Source organism: Hippopotamus amphibius, chromosome 2 (genome assembly GCF_030028045.1).
Source record: "Hippopotamus amphibius kiboko isolate mHipAmp2 chromosome 2, mHipAmp2.hap2, whole genome shotgun sequence".
In the NCBI taxonomy this organism is placed as follows: Eukaryota; Metazoa; Chordata; class Mammalia; order Artiodactyla; family Hippopotamidae; genus Hippopotamus; species Hippopotamus amphibius.
The window spans coordinates 910,742-936,773 of record NC_080187.1 but is presented as its reverse complement, the minus strand read 5'-3'; the positions used below and the strand labels follow the sequence as shown (position 1 = coordinate 936,773).

Below are 26,032 nucleotides of genomic sequence, written 5' to 3'. Positions count from 1 at the left end.
TTGAAAGGAAGAACTCGTGGGGTTAGAAGCCACAACCTTCTGACCCACGGGGCCCCCGCCCCCTCCAGGCTGGAAGGAAGAAGCCCGAGGAGGCTGGTGGGGGGGGGGGGGTTGGCAGCCCCACAGGTGCAGCCGCCCGCGCCAACGGGGCCCACGCGCGGCCCCTGCCCCCCCCCCCACCCCGGGACGGGCGCGCGGGGCGGGGAGAGGCGGGGCGGGGCGGGGAGAGGCGGGGCGGGGCGGGGCGGCGCGGCGGGGCCGCTGTGGCGCCGCGCCACCTTGCGGCAGCAAGCGGGGTCTGCACAGCACCTTCCGCTCAAGCCCGGGGCCTCGGCCCCCCAACCAGAGGGCCCCTCTCAGGACCCCGCACTGGTCAGGGCTTCTGGCAGAGGGCCCCCCGCGAGCCCGGGGCTGCTCCTCGACAACTGGGGGTCCCCCGCTCGCTCCCCGCTTCCCTGCCACCCAGACTGCCCCCGGGGGAGGGAGGATGCCCTCCCCACCTGCACCTGTGCAGCAGACATCCTGTGTGTGACAGCACCCTTACCCTGTTAGCAACGTGGTGAAATGGACAAATGAACAGGTGGTTCAGAAAAGAGGAAATAAAACACCAACAGGACACGTGAGAGTGTGTTTCACTGTACACTTATTTTAGGAACAAATAAGAACGAGATGCATAGGCTTGTGGTTTCAACGGGCAGAAATGTGGCAACTGTATCCCTGGCAAGGGTGTGGGGAAATGCACTGCAGGGGCGCCCCCGGCGGAGCGCAGTGGCCGCCGAGACGTCCCCATAAGTACACGGAGGCCCCCGGGGGTGCCCCAGGAAAGGGCGGGGGAGGGGGCTCACTGGCCTGAGATGCACTGCTGCCACGGGCTGAGCCGTGCCCCGCCCAGCCCCCTCCCTCAGAACGTGGCCCTATTTGGAGGTGGGGTCTTCACAGACGGAGGAGGGGGCGAAGATGTGCCCCGACCCGGCGCGACTGTCCTCACGGAACGTGGAGACGTGCACACGCGCAGAGGGAGAGCCCGTGCGGCGGTGGCGGCGGAGGTCAGGGCGCTGCCTCTGAAGCCTGGGCCCCACAGATGGCCAGGAAGCAGCAGCACCCGCGAGAGCAGGGCGTCCCCCACGGCCTCAGGAGGAGCCAGCCTGCCCCCAGACAGCGCCAGAGTGCACGTCTGCGCGTAGGCCGCCCCGGTGATGGCACACTGTTGTGGCGGCCCTCGCAGACCAGGCAAGCAGGAGAGCGAAGCCCAGCCAACTGGAAAACTGCGCACATGTCACACACATGTATGTGGTCACACAGCGTGTGTATGTCACGTATGCTGTGTGCATCCTGCAGGGGAACCTCTGACGTGGAAACACAGACGTCCAACCCGTGCTTTCCTTCCGCCTGCACTGCGTGACATTTCTACCATGTTTTAAAAATGTTTTTAAAGAAGTGAGAACAAACCCACAGTCACCAACCTTAAGCAGACCACAGCCTACCCAGGCCACCTGCATTTTCTCTAACCCTCCCTGCCACCCCTGCCACATCCACACAGCAGCCCCCGGAGGGGCCCCGGGGGCCGCCCGCCCTCCTCCCTTCATGGTCCCTACAGGGAAGGCTCGGCCTGAGGTCCCGGGAGCTGCTGTCCTGGACCTCGTCCCTGTGTTGGAGACGTCCCTCCTGAGCCCCTGCCTGCAGGGCCTTCCCAGCAACACCTTAATGGCTCTGTTTAGAAGGGACGGTGAGGGGAGAGGAGCCCACCCCGTCCTCCAGGCTGACCCAGTCACCCTCCCCCACCTGAGCCGGGTGCCTGTGGGGCAGGGGCTGTACCTTGGCATCCAGTGTGCCCACCTTCACCCCACACAGGCAGGCTCGCATGGAATTTTTGTTTATTTACTTAAAACAAACATCTGTGCGCTACATACAGGTCCGGCTCCCGGGTGGGCGGGCAAGGGGCCAAGCTGGGTGGGAGAGCGATGGCAGCTGGAGGCGATGGGGAGGGGGTCTGGCCCCTCACCTGGCCGGTGGGGCCAGCGTCTCCATTCCTGCGACCCGGCCCACTGCCGCGTGGCAGCCCCTCCCCGGCCCATGACAACGGCCTCCCTGTGGGAAACCAGGCTGAGGGAGCCTTGTCCTCAAGCAAAATAAACAGGCACCCTGGGGGGACCTAGCCCACCCCCACCCTCAGCCCCAGGCCGGCAGCAGCCACCATCCAAACTGGATGTAAGAGAACAGCCCGTTCAGGAGACCAGACCCTGCCAGGAGAGATCGGGTGGTACCTGGTAGCCCGGGCCACCCCGTGGCCCTGGGGGTGGTGGGCAGAATCAGGCAGGAGCAGAGGCGAGGGGCTGGCCAGACCCCAAGGCTTTAAGGCAGAGCAGGGTGAGGGTGTGCGCAGCCCGGGGCGGGCCAGCCTTTGGCACGACGAGGGGAGGGCGGCGCGGTGACCGAGAGGGGCCGGGCTGGGGGCGCCTGAAGCCCTCGGTCCTGGACCTCCCCCTCCAGGGCCTGGCCGCTGGGGGCACAGGGTGGGACCTCGGCCACCGCCCGACCGGCGTTCCCACAGCGTGACCTTGAGAGCTCCGGCGGTCAGCAGAGCGTGTCCGTGTTGAAGGAGAGCTGGGCCTGGCGGACAGCGGCGGGCCTGGCTCGGCGTGCGGCCCGGGCCCCGCCCCTGCGCCCCCCCGGACGGCCGCGCGCGGGCCCTCTCACCTCTCTGCCCCGCGCGTCCCCTCGGCGGCGAGCGCCCGCGCCCCCCCGCCCCCGCCCGTGGCCCGTCTCTGCCGGGCCGGTGGCTGCCGTCTCCAGCTCTGCTCCCGCCGCCTCTGCTCCGCCCGTCTCTGAAATGCCCCGTTTCCGAGGTGTGGGGTCCACCTGGTCCCGTCCCCGCTGCCTGTGCCCTGGCGTCCCACCTCCACTCCGGTCCGAGCATCAGGACGGCCGGGGCCCCGGGGCCACTCCCCCAGCCCCGCCCCGAGCCCGGAGCCCCCCGTGTGGCCGGGCCGCCCCGACGCTCAGGCCCTGCTCACCCGCTCCTCCTCGAAGCTGATGAGGCCCTCGTCCTCCGTGTCCAGGTCCTCGGGCTCGTCGGCCACGAGCGCCCGCAGCTCGGTGGGGGGGGCCCGCGGCCGGAAGAGGCTGAGCAGGCGGCCCAGCGGCGACGGCAGAGCCGAGGGCGGCTCCGTCTCCTGCTGCTCCAGGTTGTCACTCTGCTTCTTGGCGAAGTTCACAAACACCTGGGGGGCGGGGGCAGGGGCAGGGGCATGGGTGGGCGGGGGCCGGCCCAGCTGGGCCCGGCGGCCCCGGCCCGGGCACTCACGTTGTCCAGGGTGGTCTGGCTGACCGAGTAGCCCTCGATGCCCAGCACGCCCACCACCTGCTCCATCTTGCTGAACACCTGGGCCAGCGAGACGCGCTCCGCCTTGAGCTGGTACTGCACCTTCGTGTGGTGCCGCTCCTGGGGGGCGCAGGGGTCAGACCGGAGGCTGAGGGGCAGTGCCCCCTCCCCCCCCCCGCAGGGCGCCACCCACCTTGAGCACGGCCTCCGGGAAGTTCCTGTTGAAGAACCGCACCACGTCCTTCACGTGCTGGCTGCTCTTGGTCCTCACCGTGATCATGTAGCCGTCCCCGAACCTGTGCGACAGGCCCTTGGCCCCAGCCCGGCCGCCGGGGGGGCCCGGCCTCCGCCCGCCACGGCCCCGCGGCCCCCCACCCCCCACCCCGGCCGCGTACCGGTTCTTCAGATGCTGGATGCTGCCCAGACAGCGCAGGCGCCCGTTCACCATGATGGCCAGCCGTGTGCACAGCGCCTCACACTCCTCCATGCTGCGGGGAGACGCACAGGCTGGCACGCGACGGGGGCGGGGGGCGTGCGGGGCAGGGCGGGGGGGGGGAGAGACGGACCTGTGCGACGTCAGCACCACGGAGCGCCCCGTCTTGATGAGGTCCAAAATGAGGTTCCACAGGAAGCGCCGGGCCTTGGGGTCCATGCCTGTGGTAGGCTCGTCCTGGGGGGTGCCAGGCTCAGCTGCTGTACCCCCCTCACCCCAGCCGGCCCCACCAGCCGCTTCTGCCCGGCTCGCCAGGAAGATGAAGGCGGGGCCCCCGCCCCCCACCCCGACCCCGGGCTCACCAAGAAGATGAAGGCAGGGTACCCAATGAGGGCGATGGCTGTCGACAGCTTTCGCTTGTTGCCGCCACTGTAGGTGCCAGCGGGCTTGTCGGCGTACTTGGTCAGCTCCAGCTTCTCCAGGGCCCACTTCACCACCTGGGAGTGAGAGCGATGTCAGGGGCCCACCCTCCGCACCAGCCCCCTCCCCCGCCGGGCGCCCCTCACCCGGGCCTCGTCCTTCCAGGGGATGCCGCGGAGCCGCGTGTAGAGCTGCAGGTGCTCCCGGGCCGTGAGCTCGTCGAACAGGGCGTCGAACTGCGGGCAGTAGCCCAGGCTCTGCTGCACCTGGAGCAGCTCCTTGAGCACGCTGGGGACACAGGACCGTCAGCACCAGCTGCCGCCGCGGGCCCACCCGCCCGGGCGCCCGCCCACCCGCACCTGTGCCCGTTGACGAAGGCCTCGCCCCCCGTCGTGCTCTCGTCGCCCGTCAGCATCTTGAAGGTGCTGGTCTTGCCTGCGCCGTTGACACCCAGGAGGCCAAAGCACTCGCCGGGACGCACGCCCAGGCACAGGCGGTCCACGGCCAGGATGCGGCCGATCTTCCGCGATTTGTACACCTGGCGGAGGGGAGGGGACGGCCCTCTCAGCGGGGCGGGCAGGCCGGCCACCCAGCGGGACTCCCGCCTGGGCCCCGCCCGCCCAGGGCCCACCTTGGTCAGGTTCTCGATCTTGACCATGTCGTTGTCAGCGTCCCCCCGCAGCACTCGCTGCCGCTCGCTGGCCACGTCCACGTCGTCCTCCACGGGCTTTGTCGACACCGCCATGCGCCTGGGAGGACAGGGAGGGCAGTGCCCGGCTGGGCTGCCCGTCATCCCCGGGTGCCCCTCCCTCGCGGTGGCCCCGGCAGGAAGGCGATCCCCAGCCTGGCCCCCCACCCTGCCGGGCGCGCCCCCACTCACTGCGGCTGCCGCAGGAAGTTGTACTGACACATGATGGTGATGAGGAAGCCCACGAAGCCCTCGATCGTCATGGCCACCAGGCCCCTGGTGACAATGTCCCACTCAAACGGGGACTTCATCTTGTCAAACTGGCCTGTGGGGCAGCTGGTTCAAGGCTGGGCCTGGGGCCTCAAGACCCCCAGCTGCCCTCAGGCCCAGAAGCCCCCTCGGCCTCCCTGCCCAGGGGCGCGCGCTGCCCGCGCCCCTCCGGCCTCACCAATCTTGGCGTAGTACTCGTTGATGTACTCGTTGTAGGCCATCTCCATGAGCCCATGGCCCAGGTTGTAGTTGGGGAAGATGAGGAAGCAGCTTTTCAGGTAACTGTTGACAACCTTCAGGTCCTGGAAGGTCACGGGGGCCAGGGCACAGCCTCAGCCGCTCCGCTCCGCCATCCCATTGCCTGGCCGTCCCCATCCCATCGCCCCGCCTCCCCATCCCATCCCATCGCCCCGCCGCCCCCATCCCACCTTGTCGTGCTCAAAGAGCTGCAGGAGGAAGGTGGCCACCGTGGCCGTGATGCCAATGAAGAGGTTGATGACAATGAGAAACACGTAGGCCGAGCTGGGGACCTCGAACCAGAAGGAGGCCGGGTACATGATGGGGGTGATGGACCACCTGCGGGTGGCGGGCGGGCAGGCGGCGGTCACTGGGCAGCCCGAGCCCCGCCGCGCCCACGCCCCCCGCCCGCCCGCTGCCCCTTACCCGTAGAGCAGAAAGAGAGAGAGCACAGCCGGGAAGTTGGTGGGGGACGTGTAGGCCGGCAGGTCAAACACAAACAGGATGATGACACAGCAGGTGGCCGGGACCAGGTAGTTGAGCTACCAGAGCAGGGGTGGCAGGTGAGGGGCCGGGGAGGGGGTGAGGGGCCGGGGGCAGGACTGGGGGTCCAGCAGGGGACGGGAGGATGGGACAGCCAGGGGTCTGGGGGCACACCATGTCCCACACGTAGTTGGCCAGCCAGTAGATGACGGGGTTGCAGCCGCTGACGAACTGCAGGTGCTTGGCCTTGGTGGACTTCTCGGCCACCAGAAAGACCACGAAGCTGGCCGGCACGAAAGACATGGCCACGATGATGAAGATGGCGATGACCACATCCGTGCCCTGCAGCCTGGGGGGGTGCGAGGCGGCCCTGAGCCCTGCCCAGCACACAGTCCCCAGCCCTGCCCACCCCCCAGCACCTACAGGTAATCCAGGGAGAGGCTGGCACTCGTCTTGTTCATGGGGTGGTTGGTGACGGTGATGCCTGCGGCACAGGGGAGGGCACCCTCAGGGGCCTGCTCTGCGCCCACCCAGGCTTGGCCCACCCCGCCCGCCCCAGCTCACCCACCATAGGCCGCAGGGTTGCCCTTGCTCTTGGGCAGGTTGGCACGCAGAATGGCGTTGTTGAGGCTGTTGAGGTAGGTGGGCATGCTATGGTAGCCCTTGTTGTTGTAGAAAACCTGCGGGGGGCACAAAGAGACCCCAAGAGCCCCGTGGGTCGCTGCGGACCTCGGGCGAGGGCCAGCCGCGGCCGCGCCCGGGGCCCCGGCACTCACCTGGGCCGCCCGGCGCACCGCGACCCTCCGCAGCGGGGCTGGGGCCCGGCGGCCAAACGAGGCCGGGATGGACTTCTGGACGTGGCCAAAGGTGATGGCCCCGTACCTGGGTGGCAAGCCGAGGACCGGTGAGGCCGGGCGGGTGACCGGTGCCCACTCCTCGTCCACAGCTGGCGCACCCCTCCCGCCTGGCTCACCGGTGCAGCCGGAAGCGGTCGGAGGTGAAGAGCAGGTACTCGGAGACGTTGTGGCCGGTGATGTCGGTCAGGATGTCGCCTGTGACCACCCTCATCTGGGGCGGGTGCCCGCCCACACCGCCGGGGCAGGAGAAGCCGGTGCCCTGCCCGGAGCAGGTGCAGCGGACGGGCTCTCGCACCAGGCGCGGCAGGGAGGGTGCCGACGTCCAGTTCTCTGCGGGCACAAAGGGCACGGTCCGTCCCGCCCGAGCTGCCCCGAGCCCCAGGCAGCCCCGCCAGCCAGTACCTGGGCCAGAGGTGGGCGGCAGGGACGCGTTCCAGGCCTGCGACAGGTCCTCGTCCAGGGACACAGGGGAGTCGGACGGGGCGGGCGAGGGTGGAGGCGGCACGAAGTTGGACAGCGGCAGCCCCTGGGTGAAGGACTCCAGGCACATGCTGTCGAAGAACCGCGCGGCCAGCAGGCGGGACTCCCCGCTGCTCAGGTTCAGCGTGGGCCCCAGCGAGCCGTTAGCCGGAGACTTGAGCACACAGGTGGCACCCACACCCGACGGCAGCCGGAAGGTGCTCACTAGCTGTTGGGGGCCGGCATCGGGGGACAGTCGCAAGCTGGGAGAGACAGAGCCAGTCGGGGTGGGGGGCCAGAGCCACTCCTCCCGGCTCTTTCACCGGCCCCCGCCCCCCAGAACGGCCCGCCGCGCGGACTCACTGGTACTCCCGGCGCTCCTCGTTGGCATAAGGGATGAAGTTGCCACGGGGCTGAGTGTAGTTGTGGTACTGGGAGGGGGACAGGACCAGCGGGGGCAGGTCGCCTGGCAGGGTGCACAGGGAGGCCCGAGCAGGTTCCTACGTCCTGCCAGCACCTCCCAGGCCCAGGTCCCCTCTTCCCAATGCCCACAGGGCCCAAGTCTGGGGCCTGGACCCCAAAAAGCAGGAATCCCAGAGGAGCCCCAAAGTGTGCCTGCCAGCCTCAGGCGCAGCGCCCAGGCCCGGAACGTGCGTGGGTCCCCCACGTGGCTCCCAAGTGGGGCGGACGTCCCAGCGCCTGGCCAGGCGGCCATACCGATCTCTGGGACGGAGAGCGCCACGGTCATAGCCACGCAGACGAAGAAGGCAGGCAGCAGGATCTGGGAGGATAGCGCCTTGGAGTTGCGGCGGGCGCAGTGGAAGCGCTTCACCAGGAGCCCGTGGAACTGGCGCACTTTCAGCCACCAACCCTCCAGCTTGCGGCTGCCCTGGCCAACCCGCGACAGGGTCTCCGCCTCGGCCTCTGCACGGAAGGGGACACTGAGCAGGGGTCCCCAGCCACCCTCCAGGGACCCTCCCGGCCCCACCCAGCCGCCCCCCACCTTGCAAGCTGACGTTGTCAGGGTCCTGCAAGTTGTCGCAAAGGGGACGGTAGTCGCCGTAGATGTCAGTGTAGCCGGCCCCCTCGTCCCCGCGGGCAGAGCCCACTGAGGACGCGGACTGCAGGGACGCCTGCGACTGGGCCAGCTCCGCGCACCGGGCCAGGTTGCCAGCGTGACCCTCCCCCGTCATCGAGTCCACGGCCCCAGGCAGCACATCTTTCCTGGACTCCTTCACGTCTATGGCGGCAGAAGGGCCAGTGAAAGGGGTGGGGGGCCTCAGGGCTGCCTGCCAGCTGCAGGCCTGTCTGGGACCCCAGACTCCACACTCACTCACCCACCCAGGGCCTCAGACCCAGTCTGACCCTGGGGAGTCCTGGATCCTTGTTCCCACCTAAGACCCTTGGTCCCCAGGGACAGGGGACGAGTGAGCAGCCCCAGGCCCAACTTCAGACCTGGGGGGGTAGGGGAGTGGGGGATGGGGGCAGGGCTGATCAGCAGCTCCAGAGCCTCTCACCGGCCTCACTGTTCTCCAGCGACTGGTCCTCCTCTGACACCTTAAGGAACACCTCCTCCAGCGTCGTGTCCATCAGCCCAAAGCTGCTCAGGTGCAGCGCATCCAGGCTGCACTCCAGGTGCTGTGAAAGCACCGGCTGAGGCTCCTCTCAGCCCCCGCCCCTGCTCCGGGCCACCGCCCTCTGCAGCCCGCCACCTCCACCGGCCCCGCCCCTGAGTCCAGCCGCGCCTCCTGCAACAGCCCCACCTCCTCCACTGGCCCCGCCCCTACCCTGCCCCTGAGTCCAGCCGCGCCTCCTGCAACAGCCCCACCTCCTCCACTGGCCCCGCCCCTACCCTGCCCCTGAGTCCAGCCGCGCCTCCTGCAACAGCCCCACCTCCTCCACTGGCCCCGCCCCAGCCCCGCCCCTGAGTCCAGCCGCGCCTCCTGCAACAGCCCCACCTCCTCCACTGGCCCCGCCCCAGCCCCGCCCCTGAGTCCAGCCGCGCCTCCAACAGCCCCACCTCACCCTGCAGCCCCACCTCCTCCACTGGCCCCGCCCCCAGCCCTACCGCAGCTCCGCATCCTTTGCCAGCCCCATATCCTCTGCCGAGCACACCTCCTGGGCGGCGCCACCTCCTCCACGAACCTCTCTCCTGAGCCCCACCCCCTTCCTCCTCTGGGCCCACCTCCTCCACCAGCCGAGCCCCGCCCCATCCCCACACCTGAAAGAGGCGCTCAAAGGCCCCCTTCTTGGCGGCCTCGCTGGGCAGGATGTAGGAGAGCTCGGTGCTGGTGTCCGAGACCAGCAGGCAGGAGGCCACATGTTTGCGGATGAACTGGGAAACCTGGGGCTCGGAGCAGCCGCTCAGCGGGGCTGGACCGGGGGGGCTGGCTGTCAGCCCTGGCTCTGGAAGGGCAGGGAGGGCTTCGCTCAGGGGCTGAGGGAGAGGGTGAGCCAGGCCCAGCCAACGCCCCGGGCCCCCGGGGCAACGGTGGGGGCCCAGCCCCTCAACCTCATTGGCCTCGGGAAGGGGTCCGGGCAGGCAGCCTCCGCACAGACCTTGGGGGCCCCCGAGCTCGGCAGGCCGCTTGACCAGCGTGAGGCGGTAGCCATCCCCGTAGGCGCCCTTGAGAAACAGCGGGGAGCCGCAGCACTTGAGTTTCCCGTGAGAGATGATGGCGATGCGGTCCCCAAGCAGGTCGGCCTCGTCCATGTGGTGGGTGGACAAGAGGATGGTGCGGCCTGGGGGAAGCCCGGGGTCAGGGGGCGGAGGGGCGGGGCCGGGCGGGGGCCGCTGCCTCCCCCCCCCCCACGCCCCGCTCACCCGGCTTGTACTTCAGGATGAGGTCCCAGATGGCGCGCCGCGCGTACGGGTCCACGCCGGCGGTGGGCTCGTCCAGGATGATGGCACGGGAGCCGCCCACGAAGGCGATGGCCACAGAGAGCTTGCGCTTCATGCCGCCGGCCAGCGTCTGCACCAGCGAGTGCCGCTTGTTGGAGAGCTCCAGGTCTTCGATCATCCTGAGGGCAGGACAGCAGGGTCGGACCAGCGGCTGCGGGAGCCGGTACCCCTGCCTGCGGCCCCGCGGCCCCCCGCGCCCCACCCACTTGTCCATCTCCTTGCGGATCTCCTCCTGGGCCATGCTCTTGAGCCGCGAGTAGAACCAGAGGTGCTCCTCCACCGTGAGCCGGTCGAAGAGCACGTTGTGCTGCGGGCACATGCCCAGGTTCTTGCGGATCTCATCCATCTCTGTGCGGATGTCGTGCCCGTAGATGGTGGCCGAGCCCGACGTCGGCGGGAAGAGGCCGGTGAGGAGAGACCTGGGCGGGGAGCAGGGTCACGGCCCCCATCGGCCGCACCGGGCCCTCCCTGCCGCCTCCGTCGGGGACTCTGAGCCCAGCCCCAACACTCACATGGTGGTGGTCTTGCCGGCCCCGTTGTGGCCCAGGAAGGACACCACCTGGTTCTCGTAGAGGTTCAGGCTCAGCTTGTCCAAGGCCAGCTTCTTGTCGTTCTTATAGACCTTGGTGAGCTTGTCCACACAGACCACCAGCGGCAGGTGGGTGGGCTCCTCCTCCATGCCCCGCATCTCCTCTGCACCGCGGCCAAGGCTCACCGTCAGGGCTGCCCCCGGCCCCACAGCTCAGCACTCGCCCCAGGCCCCCCCCCCACCCGGCGCCCACTCACCCAAGCGCCGGCTCTCCATGGCGCAGGCCTGGTCCTCCTCCATGACGCTGAGGCGGGGGGCGCGAGCCCACGGCCAGCTCCACTCCCACGTCTCCGTCCGCCCGCTGCCCAGCCAGTAGGACTTCTGCAGCGGGAAGTACCAGGGCCGGGGCAGCCCGTACATGCCTGCAGCGTAAAGCGGGGGCTGACCCAGGGTCCGGGACCACCGTCTACCCCGGGCCGTGTGTGCCCCTGAGAGACAGCCTCCTCCTCCCCTCCCCCGCCCCTCCAAAGGGCGTGGTACCTGGGTGCACGGCCTCGATGTACCACGTGAGCACGCCGTAGACGACCGCGTCCACCATCAGCATGGTGACGGCCAGGAGCAGGTTGAAGTCGTCGCCTTCCACGGGCGACTGGCTGAACGTGTGCCACTGGATGCCCACGCCCGCCACCTCGTACAGAGCGAAGTACTTGGAGCCCAGGCCGAAGGCTGTCGTGGACATCAGGGACTGAGAGGACGGCAGTGTCAGGGGGGAGAGGAGGTGGACACCCCCGCGCCTGGCCCACCCCTCACGGCCCTCACCGCGATGCACTTCTCAAAGGCGGTGATCTTGTCGTGGGCCACCTCCTCGCGGATCGCCACGTACATGTAGGGCACGTAGCTCAGGAAGTAGATGATGCCGCCGCAGGCCGAGGCCAGCTTGGCCTTGGAGTACAGCACGGACACCAGGAAGCTGGGGGCAGGCAGGGCCGCGGGCCGTCAGCCACGCCCGAGTCTCGGAGTCACGCTGGCAGCCCACCCTCCAGCCGGCGGCCGGCCTCGCGGCACTCACCAGAACATGATGGTGGCCACCGCGTAGACGGCCAGGAAGAGCCAGATGATGAGCACGTGGCTGTGCGCCAGGACCTGGCCGTACTTGAGGATGGCAGTCAGCGCCGTCACCGAGATGGAGAGCTGCACGGAGCCCGTGATGAACCAGGCCACCCAGTGCACGGCGTTGTTCAGGCCCATGGTCTTCATCACCTGCAGGCAAGGCAGCGGAGGGCAGGGCGCAGACGGGGGCACCGGGGAGGGACGCCCTGCCCCTGCCCTGGAGCCCGGGCCCGGGGAGGGAGGGGTGCCCACAGCTGCCCCCTCACCTGCACTCCTGCCCCGCCTCTAATCTCTCCGCCTCTATCCCCCCATTCCCCGCCTCTATCCCTGCCCCGTGTTCGTCTCTCCCTTCCTCCGTCTTCTCTGCCGTGACCCCCTCACCTCTTTCAGCCGGTGCTCCTTCTCCGCCACAATGTGCTGGATAGTCATGGCCACAGAGTAGACCCAGGAAATCACCATGCAGAGCGGCATCATGTGCTCGATAACAAACAGAAAGCTGGGAAGGAGGCGGGGGCGGGGCGGGGCGTGAGGGGAGGGGCAAGGCGCGAGGAGGCGGGGCGTGGAGGCAGGGGCGGGGTTGAGGGGCGGGGCGTGGAGGCAGGGGCGGGGCTGATGGGCGGGGCACGGAGGGAGGGGCGGGGTTGAGGGGCGGGGCGTGAAGGCAGGGGTGGGGCTGAAGAGACGGGTGGGGCGGGGCCACAGGTGCCCGCCCCCAGCGCTGGTCCGCACTCACTCGTCCCGCGTGTAGCACGGGTAGGGGAACATCTGCACGTAGTTGCCGGGCTCCACCACATCGTGGCCCACGAAGGTGTCGATGATGGCGCGCTCCATCATGTCTGCGGTGGGGGCAGCGGTCAGCGGAGGCCGCGCCCGCCCCCCCCAGCCCCAGGGCCGGCCCTCACCCTGGATCCAGACGAAGCCGTACAGGAAGTAGAAGCGGCCACCGGTGTTAGGCCCCGGCCGCCAGTAGGCCCGGCGGATCTCGTTGGTCTTCTCGGTGAAGCTGGAGTTCTGGCGGATCTTGTAGCGCACGTGGGGCGGCAGGGAGCCGTCCTCGCGGGTCTGGAAGATCACACCTGGGACAGGATGAGGGGTGGGGCCAAGGGGGGCAGGACCAGGGGCAAAGGGCCATGGGACGGGGAGGGGCGAGGGGAGGGCCGAGGCAGAGGAGCAAGGGCTGGGCACCTGCCCTGGGGACTGGCTCACTGGCGAACACGGTGACGTTGTCCTGGTAGGCCTGGTTGAGGGTGTAGTTGACGATGCTCTCCTCGTCCGGAAAACCCTTGAAGATGTCCACACTCACCTGGGGGAGGGGAGGGGCGTCCTCAGAGCCGACCCCAGGCACCAGCGGGGCCCCGCGGGGCTCGCCCACCCACCTTGGACATGAACTGGACCCAGCCGCAAGCCGCGTTGTCAATGGTGTCCAGCTGCTGCAGGAGGACCGAGCCGTTGGGCAGGGAGAAGTTGTCCTGGCGCAGGGCCGGCGGCAGCTCCTCCGGGGACAGGCTCAGGGCCTCCGGGTGCAGCCGCAGTTCTTCCACGTACTGGGGGGTGAGGGAGGCCAGCTCAGAGGGTGGCCTGGGCTGGCCACCACCCGGGGCAGAGTGGGCTCCGTACCGCCCCACGCTAGCCCAGCACCTGCTGCAGCCAGTGCAGGTGTTGCTGCAGCCGGCCCTGCGCCAGGTAGCTGCGGATCTCGGCGGATATGTTGAGCCACACCTGGGCGTAGTGCGTCACATTGCCCACGAGGGCGAAGGTCTCATTGGCCTGCAGGGGTGAGGGCAGAACACGGGCTCGTGGGAGGACCCCGGCCGGCGAAGGGGTTGTCACTCCTTGCCTACCCCTACGGCCAGTCCCCACCAACCACCAATCTTGGTCTGGCCAGATTCCACCTGGAAGCTCCAAGCCCTCCCCATCCAGGCCTCTCCTCAGCGCCTCCCCCGAAACCTCTCGGCCTGGCTCCCAGGGAAGCATGGCCTCCAGTCCCCACCCCGCAGCAGCGGGGCCTTTCCCGCTCCTTTGGGGGACCCCTCCACACATCCCTTGGGCAGTCCTGACACGTGGCCCTCATCTGCCCCCGTGCTCATCCCAGGGATCCCCTGCACTGCCTCTCCCCTTCCTGGGCCATTTCCAGCCCTGATTTCTACTTCTTCCTACCCTGGGATGACCATGGCCACCCTGCCCTCAGCCAGCCCCAAACCACCCAGCTGCCCCGCCCAAACCTCACCCACTGGATGCAGCTCCGGACGGTTTCTGCCCGCAGCCCCTCTTCTATCCTCCGCTGCCCGACCCTGGCCACACCCAGCCAGGCCAAGACCCTGCACCACACCAGCCATCCAGTGCATCCCCAAGGCGACCTTAAAGCGCCACTGCACCTTGAACCCACTCTCGGGTCCCCTCACTCACAGAGCCAAGCCGGAGCTGGAGAGCCAGGGCTGTGCGCCTCCCATGCCAATCCTACGGACCCCCCCAGCCCGCCCCATGTCTGCTCAGGGGTCCCCGGCCCGCAGAACCCTCTACCCAGCTCCTCCAGTTCCTGCCCCAGAGGACACGTGCAGCCCAAGCACTCCACGCAGCGGACGCGTGCGGGCACCTTGAGGATGACGCGATCTGCCTCGGAGCCCGCGGGCGCGTACAGGATCTTGGGGTTGCTGGTCATGAGGTGCACGAGGAGGCCCAGGTTCCGCTGCTCCTTGCTCGTGAAGCCCAGGGAGCTCATGTTGCCCCTCCGCAGCGCCTCGGGCTCGATGGTCCTGGGACAGGCGGGCGAGAGCTCAGGGTGGGGCTTCAGGGTGGGTGCGCGTGTCGATTGATGGACGTGGGGTGGGGGCAGTGGACCGGACCAGGGAGGGGGCGTCAGAGCCAGCCCTGGGGCCGGCCCCTCCCCCGTCTTGCGCGCCCCCCCACCTACCGGTTGTTGCCACACAGGATGGGCTGCAGGCCCGCCCAGAGCTGCACGAAGGCCGAGCACTGGCCCTGCAGCATGTCTGAGGAGGAGGCTGGGGCTGCAGCCGACGGGGCACCCTCCTCGGCCGTGGTGTTGGAGCCCGCGCCCGCCCCAGACCCGGTGCCGTTGGGCGCCGCACCAGGGCCACTGGCTGGGGGCCCAGGAGGCCGGCCAGCGCAGGCACCCTGAGGCAGCAGCAGGGCCAGGGCCGAAAGGACGTCTACGTCTCGCAGAACCTTTTGGGCGTCCAGTAGGTCCTCCAGCAGCGCATGCAGCCGCCGTGGGGATGGTGGCTGCTGCGGGGGGGTGGAGCCGTTGGGGGCATCCAGGCCCAGCTGAGGGCAGACAGGGCGAGTGGGGAAACGCAGGCCCCAGGAAGGGAACGGGGTGTCCAGGGCTGACGTGCAGGTGGGTGGCTGAGGTCGGGGGGAATGAGGAGGACACCCACGGGGAACACAGGCTGGGAGGAGGGGAGCAGCCTGGGGGTCAGGGGAGCACTGGCCAGGGGCTGGGAGGCACAGACCTGGGCGGAGGCCTGGAGCAGGGCAGGCGGCACAGGGCCCCGCGCTGGGGGGGCCGCAGGACACCTGCCCGCAGGCACCACGCACAGCCTCAGGCCCAGGGGTCCCCAGGGACACCTCGCAAGGAGCCCTGGCTCCTCCGCCAGCCCAGGCAGCAGATCTGTGGGCCAGCGGGCAGGCAGGGCCTCACCTGCCGAGCGATCTTGGCCATATCCAGTTGGTTCCGGAGCTCAGCGGCCAGTCCCGAAAAGCGCCGGGCTCGCGCTGCCGCCTGCCCTCTGCAGACGGCGTCCCGGTAGCCCTGCAGCGCTGTCTGCTGGCCCCGCGGCAGCGCGAGGATCCGGCCCAGCTCCCTGGAGCCTGGCGTGCACGTGAGCTGCTCCAGGAGGCCAGGGGCCAACAGCAGCTCCTGGGGGCGGGGTGCAGGGGGACGGCTGAGAAGGAGCCCTGATCAAGAGGAAACCAAGGGCCTGGCCTGCCCCACCCGCAGTGCCAGGCCTGAGACCACCCGAGTTCTGCAGCAGCGGTGGGGTGGGGGGAGGGGCACCGCATCCCCATCCTGCTCCCCCTCCCCGGGCCCACGACGGGCTCCTGGGGACCCTCCCCCACCCCCCAAGGGGGCCCCTTTCTTCACCCACCCAGGCAGAAACACCGGCCCAGAAGCAGGCAGCACGTCTCCCATCCCACCTAAAGCCCCTCACCTCCATCCGGAATAGGGGATTGCTGCCTGGGCGGCCCCAGGACTCCTGACCCAGAGCAGGCGAGGGGCCAAAAAGCAGGCGATAGACCTGGAGTGGGGACGGGGCGGGGGGGCCAATGGCTCAGGCTGGGGGCACTGGAGCCCAGCGTCCCCACCAGAAACCAGTGCGGGGCAGAGAGAGCGGCCAGGGCTGGTGGGAGCTTCCCCAGGAGCAGACAGGCCTCCCTGCTGAGGCTCGCCCCGCCTCACCTCGGGCAGGTCCACCTGGGCGGCCAGGAGGGCCTGGGCTGTGCCATCAGGCAGCGACAGGTTCTGCGTCAGGAAACGCCCGAGCTCCCGAGGGTCCCTGGCCACCGAGTCCAGAGAGAAGGAGGACACTGGACAGGCAGAAGGGTGGGGCTGAAGGCCAGCCCTGTCCGGGGCCGAGGTGCCCCAGACAGCCTCAGAGCTGAGCTCCTATCACCAAGGCTCAGCCACCGTGGCGGGCGGCTCGCCAGGCCCCAAGCACGGGTGCCGGTCCAGGTGGCGGGGCTGAGGCAGACACAGGCCCACAGCAGGAAGGGAGCGGGCTGGGCTTTGAACCCAGCTACCACTGCAGCTCGGGCCTCGGCCCCCAGCACAGGCACTGCCCCGCCCGCCCAGGGCGCACCTGCAGGTTGGTCCAGGTGGCTCTCCCAGGTGTCCGGGCCCGCGCTGAGGGCCTCCAGGTGCTGGCGCAGTGCCTCGAGCTCCGAGCCCAGGCTGGGCCTCGCCGGGTCAAACAGGTTGCCCTCCTCCACCACGCGGTTGAGGCGCTCCAGCAGCTGCGTGACCCTGCAGCGGCACCGGATGTCACCGCGGGTGGCCAGGCCTGGGGTGGGGGCCGCTGGCGTCGGAGGGGTACTCACGTGGAGTTGGCGTACTGCAGGAAGCCGAACTCGTCCCGCTGGCCGTCCGGGCACAGCGACTGCATGACGGGCAGGATGCCGGCGGAGGTGAGGGGTGCTGCCGTGTAGAAGGCTGGGGCGCCGGGCAGGCGAGGGGCCCCAGGGCGGGGTGGTGGGGGTGGAATCAAGAAGGGAGAGGGAGACAGAGGCCGAGAAGAGAGATTCAGAGAAAGTCAGGAAGGAAAAGCAGCTTTAGGCAGCAGACAGGACATAGAGGGCCGCCAGCACGAGTGCAAATGACCCCAACAGGTCAGAGGTCAGAGGGCACCTCGCCATCCCTTCCCCCAGCCAGTCAAAGCCAAGATGCTCTGACACGCCCCCCCCAAGAATTTGGATGTAACACTGCCCACAGCGCCCAGGGGAGCCCACGGGGCCCCTCCTGGGCAGCGACCTCTGACCTCTCCGGCCAGCTGGTTAGTGGGGTGAATGCAGGCGCCCACAAGGCTGAGTGGAGAGCAGCTGGGTGCCCCAACCCTGCAAGCAGGGCCAGGCCGCCCCACAGACAGAAGGTGACACCGGGGAGCTTGGCCTGGGAGCCGCTGTGGTCCAGGTGGCTCCCCCTCGACCTCCCCCCCGACTCCCCTCCCCCCCTCCCCCAGAGCCAGCTGTTCCTGACGGTCGGGGGCCCCTGCAGGACCCAGCTGGCCAAGGAGGGGCTGCGGATGCAAGCGAGGGTGTGGGGGAAGGCTCGAGCCGCACCAGGAGGCCCCGCAGGGCTCCGGGGGCCGCTGCCCGGGCCAGCCGGGAGGCGGCGGCCGCGCACTTACAGACTGCATGCAGGCCGGGAGGAGGACAGAGACCATGCGGGGAGGGGCAGGACAGAACAGAGGAGGACAGTGAGAACCGGGCGCCGCCGCCGCGCCCTCCAGCCCCGCCAGGAGGCCCGGCCGGGGACCGCGCGGGGTGGGGGCGGAACGGGCTCTCGGACGGCACCGGGAGGAGCCGCGGGAGCCAGTTCACACGCGTGTGGTCACATGCACACGGGACACGCGTGCGTGCTGCAGGGAGGGCTGCCTGCCCGCCCCGCCCACCCACCCAGCTGTGTCCTGGCCCCCGTCCCGCCTCCCCGGACCCTCACCTTCCTTCACAGAGATGGTCGGCTTCTTCTGCCGAAGCCCCAGCAGGATGAAGAAGAGGACCAGGGGGATGAAAATCTCGAAGGCCAAGACCCACTGGAAAGGGCAGGCTGAGTGAGTCCCCCTGCGCAGGGCGGCCCGGCCTCCCACGCCACCTGCCCAGGGCCGGACAGGACAGACCCAAAGCCTCCCCTCCTTACCAGACAGACACCACCCTCCCCGCAGGGCCAGCCCAGCCCAGCCCAGCCTGGACCCTCAGTGCTCCCCCAGGGGCCACAGGTCAACCCAGCCCCTCCAGGGCCACAGACCACAGCCCCTTCCTACCACGACCTCTCTGAAGAGTGAGAGGGTCCGTGTCACCTGGCTCAAGCAATTCGGGTCTCCCGCCCCCCAGCCTGGAACCCGCTTGTCACACTGAAGCCAGCAGGGACAGAGCAGCCAGCCCGCGCTGCACGCTGCCCCACGCGCCTGCCCAGCTTATCCTCCCCTCCCGCCTGCAGCGGTGCCTGGGCAGTCTCTGGGACTGGCCCGCAGCTCCCACCCCGCCCGGGTCAGCCCTCCTCCCCATCCCTGTGGCGCCGTCATACCCCCCGCAAGGGCCGAGGGAGGTGAGGCCTGGAGGCCGGGGAGGCCTGGCTCTAGCCCGGGTCCCTGAGCGTCCAGGAGGACCTGGTCAGGGCTCTGCCAGCCCCATGTCCCTGAGGCACAGGCACCATGTGCTGCCCTGGCCCCTCCCTCAGCCCCGGGGGGCTCAGCCCTGCCTGCCTGGGCCTCTGCTCAGTGTCCCAGGGCAGCTTCTGCCGCTCCCGTCTGGGCACCAAGATGAGCCCTGGTGGGACCTGCTCGGCGTGGGAAAGAAGGGCCAGGGGACCGGGGCCCAGACTTCCCTGCCTCACCTGGAAAGCGGAAGGATTTCGCCATTCCCGCCCCCACCTCTCCTGGCTCAGGGAGGGAGGGCTGGGAGGGGGAGGAGGACCTCAGGCCAGCTGCTCTGTGGGGGAGCCCCCACCACCGCACCCAAGGGCACACCCTGAGCCCCACCCCCACCCAGCCCTTCTCAGAGGCACCAGGCTTCCTTCATCCTCACCCCCCACCCCAAACAGACTTGAGAGCCTCCCGTCGGCGGCGCTCGCAGGGCCCGAGCCCCTGGTCCCCCTGGGGTGGGGGCAGCGGCTGCCGTGTTTACTCAGCTCTGACAATAGGGCTCTGTGGTCCGCGACACCCCGCTGTGTGTCCGCGCCCCGCGCCCGCCCCAGCCCGTGCCAGCCTCCACCCCCACCCTGGCATCGTGGACTGGGACAGGCGCCTGCCACACACACACAGAGCGAGGGGGCCCGGGGTCGCGGCTGCAATGCCAGCCCCACCCACACCCGCCCTGCCACCGGGCACCTCCACCACAGAACTGCAGCAACAGGCCTCGCTGCCTCCTCATTGCTATAGCAACGGCCTCGCACGAGCTGCTGGGAGTAGGGAGGCCTGCTTGGCGGGCGGGTGGCCAGAGGGGCATTTGGTTACGGCAGGCAGTACAGGTTCAGCCCCACCTGGGCGCCCCACCCAGCGGCCTGCAGGGTGGTCAGACCCCTGTCCCTGGAGACCAGCCGGGGGCCCCATGCTGTCGCACTCCAGGCCCCCTCCTGCTGCATCAAAGGGAAAGTAGGTGAGGCCTGAGGATGGAAGTGCTACCCCCCGCTCCAGGGACTTGGTGACAGTGACCTGGTCCCCGCACCAGGAGCAGCCTGTGCCCCAGGGAAGACCCATGTCCAGCTAAAAGGGCACAGGCCACACGGACAGACAGAGAAACCGAGGCACAGAGTTTCGGTAGAGGGAGCGAGCAGGGCACAGAGATCCTCGGTTCCCACTCTCCAGACCAAGCTTTCCGCCGGGTCCAGCCCGCCCTCAGTGAGGCACGCTGCACGCAGGGCAAAAGCTCTGCCAGCCAAGCCCAGGTGTCCAAGTGTGAAGCCTGAGATCCTCCCGGAACAGGGGGGAAGTGTGCCCGACATCCAGCCATCCCCCACCCAGGGCACAAGCCCAGCAAGGCCTCAACCACCTGGAGGAAGAATTTCAGATCTGCTGTGGCCACAGACCAAGGACCTCCACACACCTAACCATGCCCTGGGAGTGCTGCGGGCCAGAGCGAGGAAGGTTCTGGGAGGGGGCCAACCTGGCCCGTGGGGGCCACTCCTGGGTGTAGGTCAGTGGGCACCTCCCACCTGCTTGCCAGGTACCCAGTGAGCCACTGGTCCCTTCCCTGAGCCTTGGGGTCCCCAGTGCTTGCTGGGGCCATCACTGGAGCCTCTGCTCCCAGCCCTGGGGGTCCTTCCTGCCAAGAACTCTGGGGCCGATAATGATATATGCCCGCGTCCCAATCCCCCTTCCTCCCCGCCCCCGCCTTGCCGTCCCCAGTGACCCAAAACCTGGGGTGGAGGAAGGGCACCAGAGGCCGCCTGGGGCCTCGGGCCTGCCCCATGGCACCCAGTGCCGGCCCGCCCCGGGCGCCCTGGGCAGGAGCGTACTCACCCTGGCTCCCTGCCAGGGCCAGGCACCCAGGGGAGTGCTGCCAGGCCGTGGTGACGATGGCCACCCTGCCCATCTGCAGGCCTGCGCTTCCTGCTGTGCACTTCGAAACCCCTCTCAAGGAGGGACCTAGGCAGGAGCTGGCCGGCCCAAGGGGGGCCGGGGCCGGGGGGACAGGAGCCTCCCAGACGCAAGACGGGCAGGAGGATGCCTCCGTCTCAGGCTCTGTCTCCAGACCCCGACCTGCTCTGGGCCCCATCCTGGAACATCCCCAGGCCCAGTCTGGAACCCGAGCTGCCCAAGCCTCTGAGGTGCGTGGCTGCTGCCAGTGGGGCAGGTCCGCAGATGCCCCTGCCCTTCCTGGGGCCAGAGCAATGACGGTCACCACGGTGACGTCCACGCCATGCCGGCACCGCTCCTCACCAGGGCTTCTGTCCCTGTCGGCTGCTGGAGCTGGGGAGCCTGGTGGCCACAGCTCCAAACAGCAGGACCCAGTCCCCAGAGGAGGTTGGGGGTTGGGGGCATCAGAGGGTGGATGAGCTTCAGGGCGGACAGCCCCAACGGACACGAGGGTGCAGGGACTGGGGCTGGCCGAGGCTGCCACGGCAAGGACGTCGCCGGTGGTGAGAAAGCCGGGATAAGGGCTAGTGGATGTGCAGGAGGAGGAGGAGGAGGAGGTGCCCGGCCAAGGACAGAGGGCTGCTGCAGGCAGGGGAGGGACCCCGTCCCTGCAGGGGCGTCAGGGGGCTGGGCCCAGAGACCCCAGAGCTTCTGAGCTGGATCCAGACCCCAAGCCAGCCCTCTGCCGCGGGAAGCAGGGCCAGCGGCGACCCCAGGGTCCCGGGGGGGGCCACCTGCCACCCCCGGAGCTGGCCCGGGAGAGCGCGCTGCGGAGGGCGCCCGCCCCGTGACTCAGCCGAGCGCCACGGATGTCAGCGGACGCGGGCGGCGGCCCGGGCACCGCCGAGCCCCCTCCCCGGCGGCCGGGGCGCGGGCGGGGGAGGGGGCGACCGCCGCAGCCGCGCCCGCCTCCGCCGGGGGTCTGCGCGCGCCCGACCGGGCCGCCGCACATGCGCGCGGCGAGCGCGCCGCCGGCCCCGGAGCGCGCAGCCTCCGGTCCCCGCAGGCCCGCGGCGCGCGGGGTCGCTCACCGGGCTCCGGCGCTTCAGCGTCACGTTCTTCCAGAGCAGCAGCTGCAGCTGGTGCAGGAAGCCCATGGCGGGGCCGCGCTCCGGCCGCCTCCGCGCCGCGGGCCTCTCTTCTGCGCGCCGCGCCGCTCGGCATCGCCCGCGCGGGGCGGGGTCTCGGGCGTCCGGGACCGGCTCCGCGCTGGCTCCGCCCCGGCGGCCGCGCCGCCCCCGCTTAAAGGGGCCGCCGGGCGCCCGGAGCCCCGCCCGCGGCCCCGCCCGCCGCCTCTGGGCCGACCCTCGAGCTCTGATCCGGCCCGGGGAGCTCTGGTCGCCCCCATCTTGCCAGGAGTGGAAGGGACGCGCCCGAGAGCCCACGTCTAAGCCGAGACCCCCGACTCACTCCCTCGCGGGCGCTCTTCTCCCACGCGCAGCATCCCAGCCCCTGGGAATCCTCCTGGCCCAGAGGCGCCCCAAGGTCGTCCCCGGCCCGGGCCGACGGCGCCCTGAGGGGCTGCTGGGGGCGGCTCGGCCCCCACCAGGTCTCCACCTCCGCCTGCCCTCCGTGCAGAAGGACTGATGGCAGGAATTTCGTCTGGACCTAAGAGTCAGGGCCCAGGGCACTTCAGGGCTGGAAGGGGCTGTCGCCCACACGCGGGGAGGGGACCTCACTCTTGGACGCAGATGGCACCCATGCAGGGCGGGCGCCGCTCTCTAGGCTTCAGGAGCCGGCTTTCCTGCCCGACCGGGTGCAACCCGGACCTGCACCCCTTACGACGGGGTGGGGTTGGTGAGGAGGGCTGCAGGTGGGCTGTCGTACCCCTGTAAGAGTTTCCCGTGTTCCTCGTGAAGGAGCCACTCGGTGACCAAGTGGCAGGATGGGCCTGGCTGGGCTGGGCCAGGGCTGCAACTCCCTGGCCCAGCGAGGAAGGGAAGGGACCCGGAGAGCTGCTCCCTGCAGGCGGGGTGGGTCCGTGTTGGGGAGACTGAGGCTGCCCCCTCTGTGAGCGGCTCGTTTTCGTCCCTACATGTGAGGGTGAGTCTGGCCTCTGCCCGGGAGCTTGGGGTCCCCTGAAGTCCGCAGAGGTGGTTTGGCGCCTGCTGGAGTGACCTGGCTGGACAGACCCAGGCCAGGTCTAAGCCGGTGAGGAGAGCCATTGCCCGGGAGGCCCGCAGAGGGCAGCCGAGGGCAGGCCGACCCGCGGCGCGAGCCCAGGCCGGTGGTTCTGATGGCCCCTCCCAGCCTCAGTGTCCCAGCCTGTGAGTGGGAGGGGCAGACCGAGGGGTGTCCAGTGTCTGAGCGGCAGGTCTGGAGGCCCACAGCTCCCCACCCCCTCCCAGCGCCTTCCTCGCGGTGGGAGGAGGAGCAGCCCGGAGAGGAGGGCCGGAGCACGGTACCCCGTCCACCCCCAGCAGCCTGAGGACACTTCCTTCTCCTCGGTCAGTTCGTGGGGTTCGGTCAGGGCAGGAAGTCACAGGCGGGCCTCTCCCAGAAGCCACTGCCAAGGGGGAGGGCAGCTTCCTGCCTCCGCCTGCCACACACCCCACCTGCGGCCGGGACCATCTGCTCTCCGGGCCCCGTCAGTGCCGCCCAGCGGCTCACCACCAGCCTCCCCTCCCCCCATGGCCTGCCACAGGCTCCCTCGGCTGCGGCAGTAACCTGGGTGCCTCCTCGATGCCCGCGCTGCCACCAGCCACCAGTCAGAGGGAGGCACACATCAAAGACCAGACCTCGCCACGCCCTGGATGCGCCCGCAGCCTGAGAATGAAACCCCAAGGCCCTGAGATGGGGCACCTTCCAGCCCCGCCGCATCTCTGAGCTCGGCCACTGCTCCCGCACCTCGGCCTCCAGGGGTCAGGGAAGGCTCTCTCTCTGCAGGGCCGTGCGGCGGGGCTGAGGGAAGCGGGAGGACAGAGGCCCGGGGTGGAGTGGGCGGGATCCGGGCGGCAGGCACAGGCCGTTCTTGCCTTTGCTTCTTTATTGACGGGTGCAGGCTTTGAAATCCCAACAAGCTGGCAGGCTTTCTCGCGTCCGGGCCACATGGGTCTACGTGGATGTGTCCGTACATCCCGGACAGGGGCACGGTGGCTACAGAGGCCGGGGGCACGGGTTTTGCCCCTACAGACCTCAGGTGGCATGTCCCCAGCCCTGAGGTCCCTGCCTCCAGCCTCTCTCAGCCCCCATCTGAGGACAGCCCTGACCTGGCCAAGATATGATCAAGGCGGGGAGCGAGGGCCTCCGCCGCAGGCAGCCCCACTACTCCCTCCCTGCTCTCATCTCTGCCCCCAGCAGTGGCCGCAACGCCCGCCCACCTCCGCCTCCCGGCAGCTTGCCCAGGGTACCCCTGCCTCCTGGCCCCCAGCCTCCACGTCAGCCTCTCGGTGGCCCCGGGGGGGTCGGATGCCGCTGGTTTGATTTCAGCACCTACCTCCAGCCCCCCAGCCACCCGCCCCTGCCTCCTGCAGCCGGTGGAGCTCAGGCCCGGAACCAGCCCTCGAGGTCCTGGTAGAGCTGGCCACGGGGCAGGTCGGGGTAGCGGGTGCAGATGGCACAGAAGCGCTCCCGCCAGTCGGCAAACAGCCGCACTTGGAGCCGGTCCCGCCAGGCGAAGTAGCGCCGATAGCGGCTCTCGTTCATGCCGGTGAGGAAGGCGGCCAGCTCGCGGGCCGAGCCGAAATCGTCCACGTGCACGAAGGCGTCGGGCGGGGCGAAGGCCTCGTAGTTGGCCCTCGGGGGCCCCAGGACCACGGGCACGGCGCCGGCCGACAGCGCGTTGCGCCAGAACTTCTCAGTGATGTAGTCCCGGTGCTGGGAGTTCTCGAAGGACAGGTAAAAGAGGTACCGGGCCACGGTGGGCAGCAGGCAGTCGGCACACAGGGGCCGCCTGCCGGCGCGGCCCAGCACGTCCACGCGCAGGTGGGTCGCCAGCTGCCGGTACAGCTGCACACGCTGCTGCCGCTTCTGGAAGTTGCTGACCACCCAGGCGGCCAGCCTGCTCTTGGCCGGCAGCGGCGGCGCGGGCCCCTCGCGGGGCTCCAGGCGGCCGTAGGGCACAAAGATGTCCGAGTCTCGCCGGTAGCTCAGCACCCAGTTGAAGACCCCGCGCAGGCGGCCGAGGTCGTGGGTGTGGCTGGGCGACTCCATGGAGGCCCACACCCAGGGCTGCCCGTGCGGCCGCTCGGCCAGGGGCAGGCGCGCCTTCCCGCTCTGCAGCTCGCGGTGGTGGAAGACCACGGCGTCGGCGCTGGCCAGCAGCCTGCGGTTGGTGGTCAGGCGGCAGCGGGCCACGCCGTAGCTGGCGCAGGTGTTGCTGGGCAGCTCCGGGGGCTGGCCGGTGAAGGGCCAGTGCCAGACGAGGATGGTTATCGTGGACTGGGGCGTTCGGGCTCCCCCGGGGGCCGCGTCGAGCAGCCACAGGAGCCAGAGGGCCGAGAGGAGGGCCGCCGCGGCCAGGCCTGCCAGGGCCCTGAGCCTCGGAGCGGGGCTGACACCTGCACGGGACACAGGAAGACAGGCTGTCTCCTCGGGCTCACGGTGGGCCCCATCCTCCCAGCCCAGGCTTCCCTGAAGACACTCACCAGCATGACACATTGGCAGCTACCAGATCCGTTACTCGAGAAGCCCGAGGTTCTCAAATCACAGCCGCGGCTGCACGCCCACGCTCAGCCCCACCTGGAAATGCTGTCCTTTCATCTGCTCAGGATGAAGGCAACCAGGGTACCTTCCCGCTCCTGTCCCGCCCTCTCCCCCGCCCTGAGGTGACCTTTGGCATCACCACCATCCTCAGCCCGCCTCCCTCTCTAGATCTCTGGCTGCTGAGGGAGGTGGCTACAGGAAGGGTGCCCAGCCAGGGTCCAGTGCTGTGCCCCTTACTCCTGCTGGCTCCTGGAAAGGCCTAGAGATGACTCGCTGGGCAGGCATGGGAGGCAGGAGGAGGAGACGGCCCACCTGGCCTCAGGGAACGCGAGGCCGTCCTGAGCAGGGCTGGCCCCGACTGCCCAGGACTGGGGTGCCTGTGGAGAGCAGGCGTGCTTCCCCTGCAGGCCACCCGCGCTCAGGCCAGCGTCGCCTCCCCCGACGTTGTGTCATCACCCACTTCCCCTGCTCGCCGCCCACTTGACTCCGCAGTGGGCTCCCAGACCCTCCCGCTGCAGATGTGCCGCGCTCAGCTCTTCGCCAGGAGGCTGAGGTCTCTCCCATCCGTCGCTTCTCATTGGGCAACCCCACCCCTGCTGCCTCTAGGACACCTTTGTCCCGGAACCCAGATCCCCAGAGAGGGGTTCAGTCCCAGCGTCCTAGGAGTGTCTCCCCTTGAGGCCCCGGCACATGCCTACGGTGGGCAGATGCCAGGCTGGGCCTGGCCCCGGGATGGGCTGTGGGCCTGCCACGCCTCTTTCCCCACCCAAGGACATGTGTCTGTAGAAGCCCCAGGCTGGGGGGGCCCGGGTCCTGGCCGGGCCGGAAAGAGCTGCAGGAACTTAGGGTGGGAGGCTTGCCCTTGGGGGCT

At 69.6% G+C, this 26,032-nt stretch overlaps 2 protein-coding genes across 4 annotated transcripts; both read right to left on the bottom strand.

The window, feature by feature from the left end:
* Positions 1–1,666: 1,666 nt before the first annotated feature.
* Positions 1,667–21,678, bottom strand: ABCA2 (ATP binding cassette subfamily A member 2). Of its 3 annotated transcripts, none has more exons than XM_057723139.1 (48): positions 21,549–21,678; positions 17,883–17,976; positions 16,766–16,877; positions 16,528–16,691; positions 16,128–16,255; positions 15,880–15,966; positions 15,369–15,587; positions 14,622–14,992; positions 14,304–14,463; positions 13,349–13,477; positions 13,087–13,254; positions 12,896–13,013; positions 12,613–12,786; positions 12,444–12,546; positions 12,092–12,206; positions 11,670–11,860; positions 11,420–11,570; positions 11,141–11,345; positions 10,858–11,022; positions 10,584–10,764; positions 10,278–10,490; positions 9,994–10,190; positions 9,729–9,911; positions 9,391–9,575; positions 8,687–8,807; positions 8,173–8,409; positions 7,887–8,093; positions 7,533–7,635; positions 7,113–7,432; positions 6,827–7,040; positions 6,630–6,735; positions 6,422–6,533; positions 6,277–6,337; positions 6,028–6,202; positions 5,797–5,912; positions 5,562–5,709; positions 5,312–5,435; positions 5,056–5,188; positions 4,807–4,924; positions 4,535–4,713; positions 4,322–4,463; positions 4,118–4,252; positions 3,889–3,992; positions 3,718–3,810; positions 3,516–3,618; positions 3,305–3,442; positions 3,015–3,221; positions 1,667–2,610 (listed from the first exon to the last, which is right to left on the bottom strand). In XM_057723139.1, the coding sequence occupies exons 1-48, from the start codon at positions 21,612–21,614 to the stop codon at positions 2,575–2,577; spliced, it is 7,311 nt and encodes a 2,436-aa protein (XP_057579122.1). In that variant the 5' UTR covers positions 21,615–21,678; the 3' UTR covers positions 1,667–2,574. The 3 variants fall into 3 exon arrangements, 2 of the variants coding, with proteins under 2 accessions (XP_057579122.1, XP_057579123.1); XM_057723140.1 differs by having other exon boundaries at positions 12,917–13,013; XR_009051435.1 differs by lacking the exons at positions 1,667–2,610; positions 3,015–3,221; positions 3,305–3,442 and having other exon boundaries at positions 3,573–3,618; positions 4,140–4,252.
* A 2,296-nt stretch (positions 21,679–23,974) lies between these two features.
* Positions 23,975–25,134, bottom strand: FUT7 (fucosyltransferase 7). Its single transcript, XM_057724865.1, has 2 exons — positions 25,104–25,134; positions 23,975–25,016 (listed from the first exon to the last, which is right to left on the bottom strand). Exons 1-2 carry the CDS (start codon positions 25,114–25,116, stop codon positions 24,001–24,003), a joined length of 1,029 nt encoding a protein of 342 aa, XP_057580848.1. The 5' UTR covers positions 25,117–25,134; the 3' UTR covers positions 23,975–24,000.
* Positions 25,135–26,032: the final 898 nt, after the last annotated feature.

Coding starts and splice junctions, on each gene's coding strand:
- ABCA2 (XM_057723139.1), bottom strand. CDS start 21,614: ATGGGCTTCCTGCACCAGCTGCAGCTGCTGCTCTGGAAGAACGTGACG. Junction 14,464..14,621: donor ATCCTGTGTGGCAACAACCG/GTAGGTGGGGGG, acceptor CGCCTGTCCCAG/GACCATCGAGCCCGAGGCGC. Junction 12,207..12,443: donor CCGTGCTACACGCGGGACGA/GTGAGTGCGGAC, acceptor CCTCCTTCCCAG/CTTTCTGTTTGTTATCGAGC.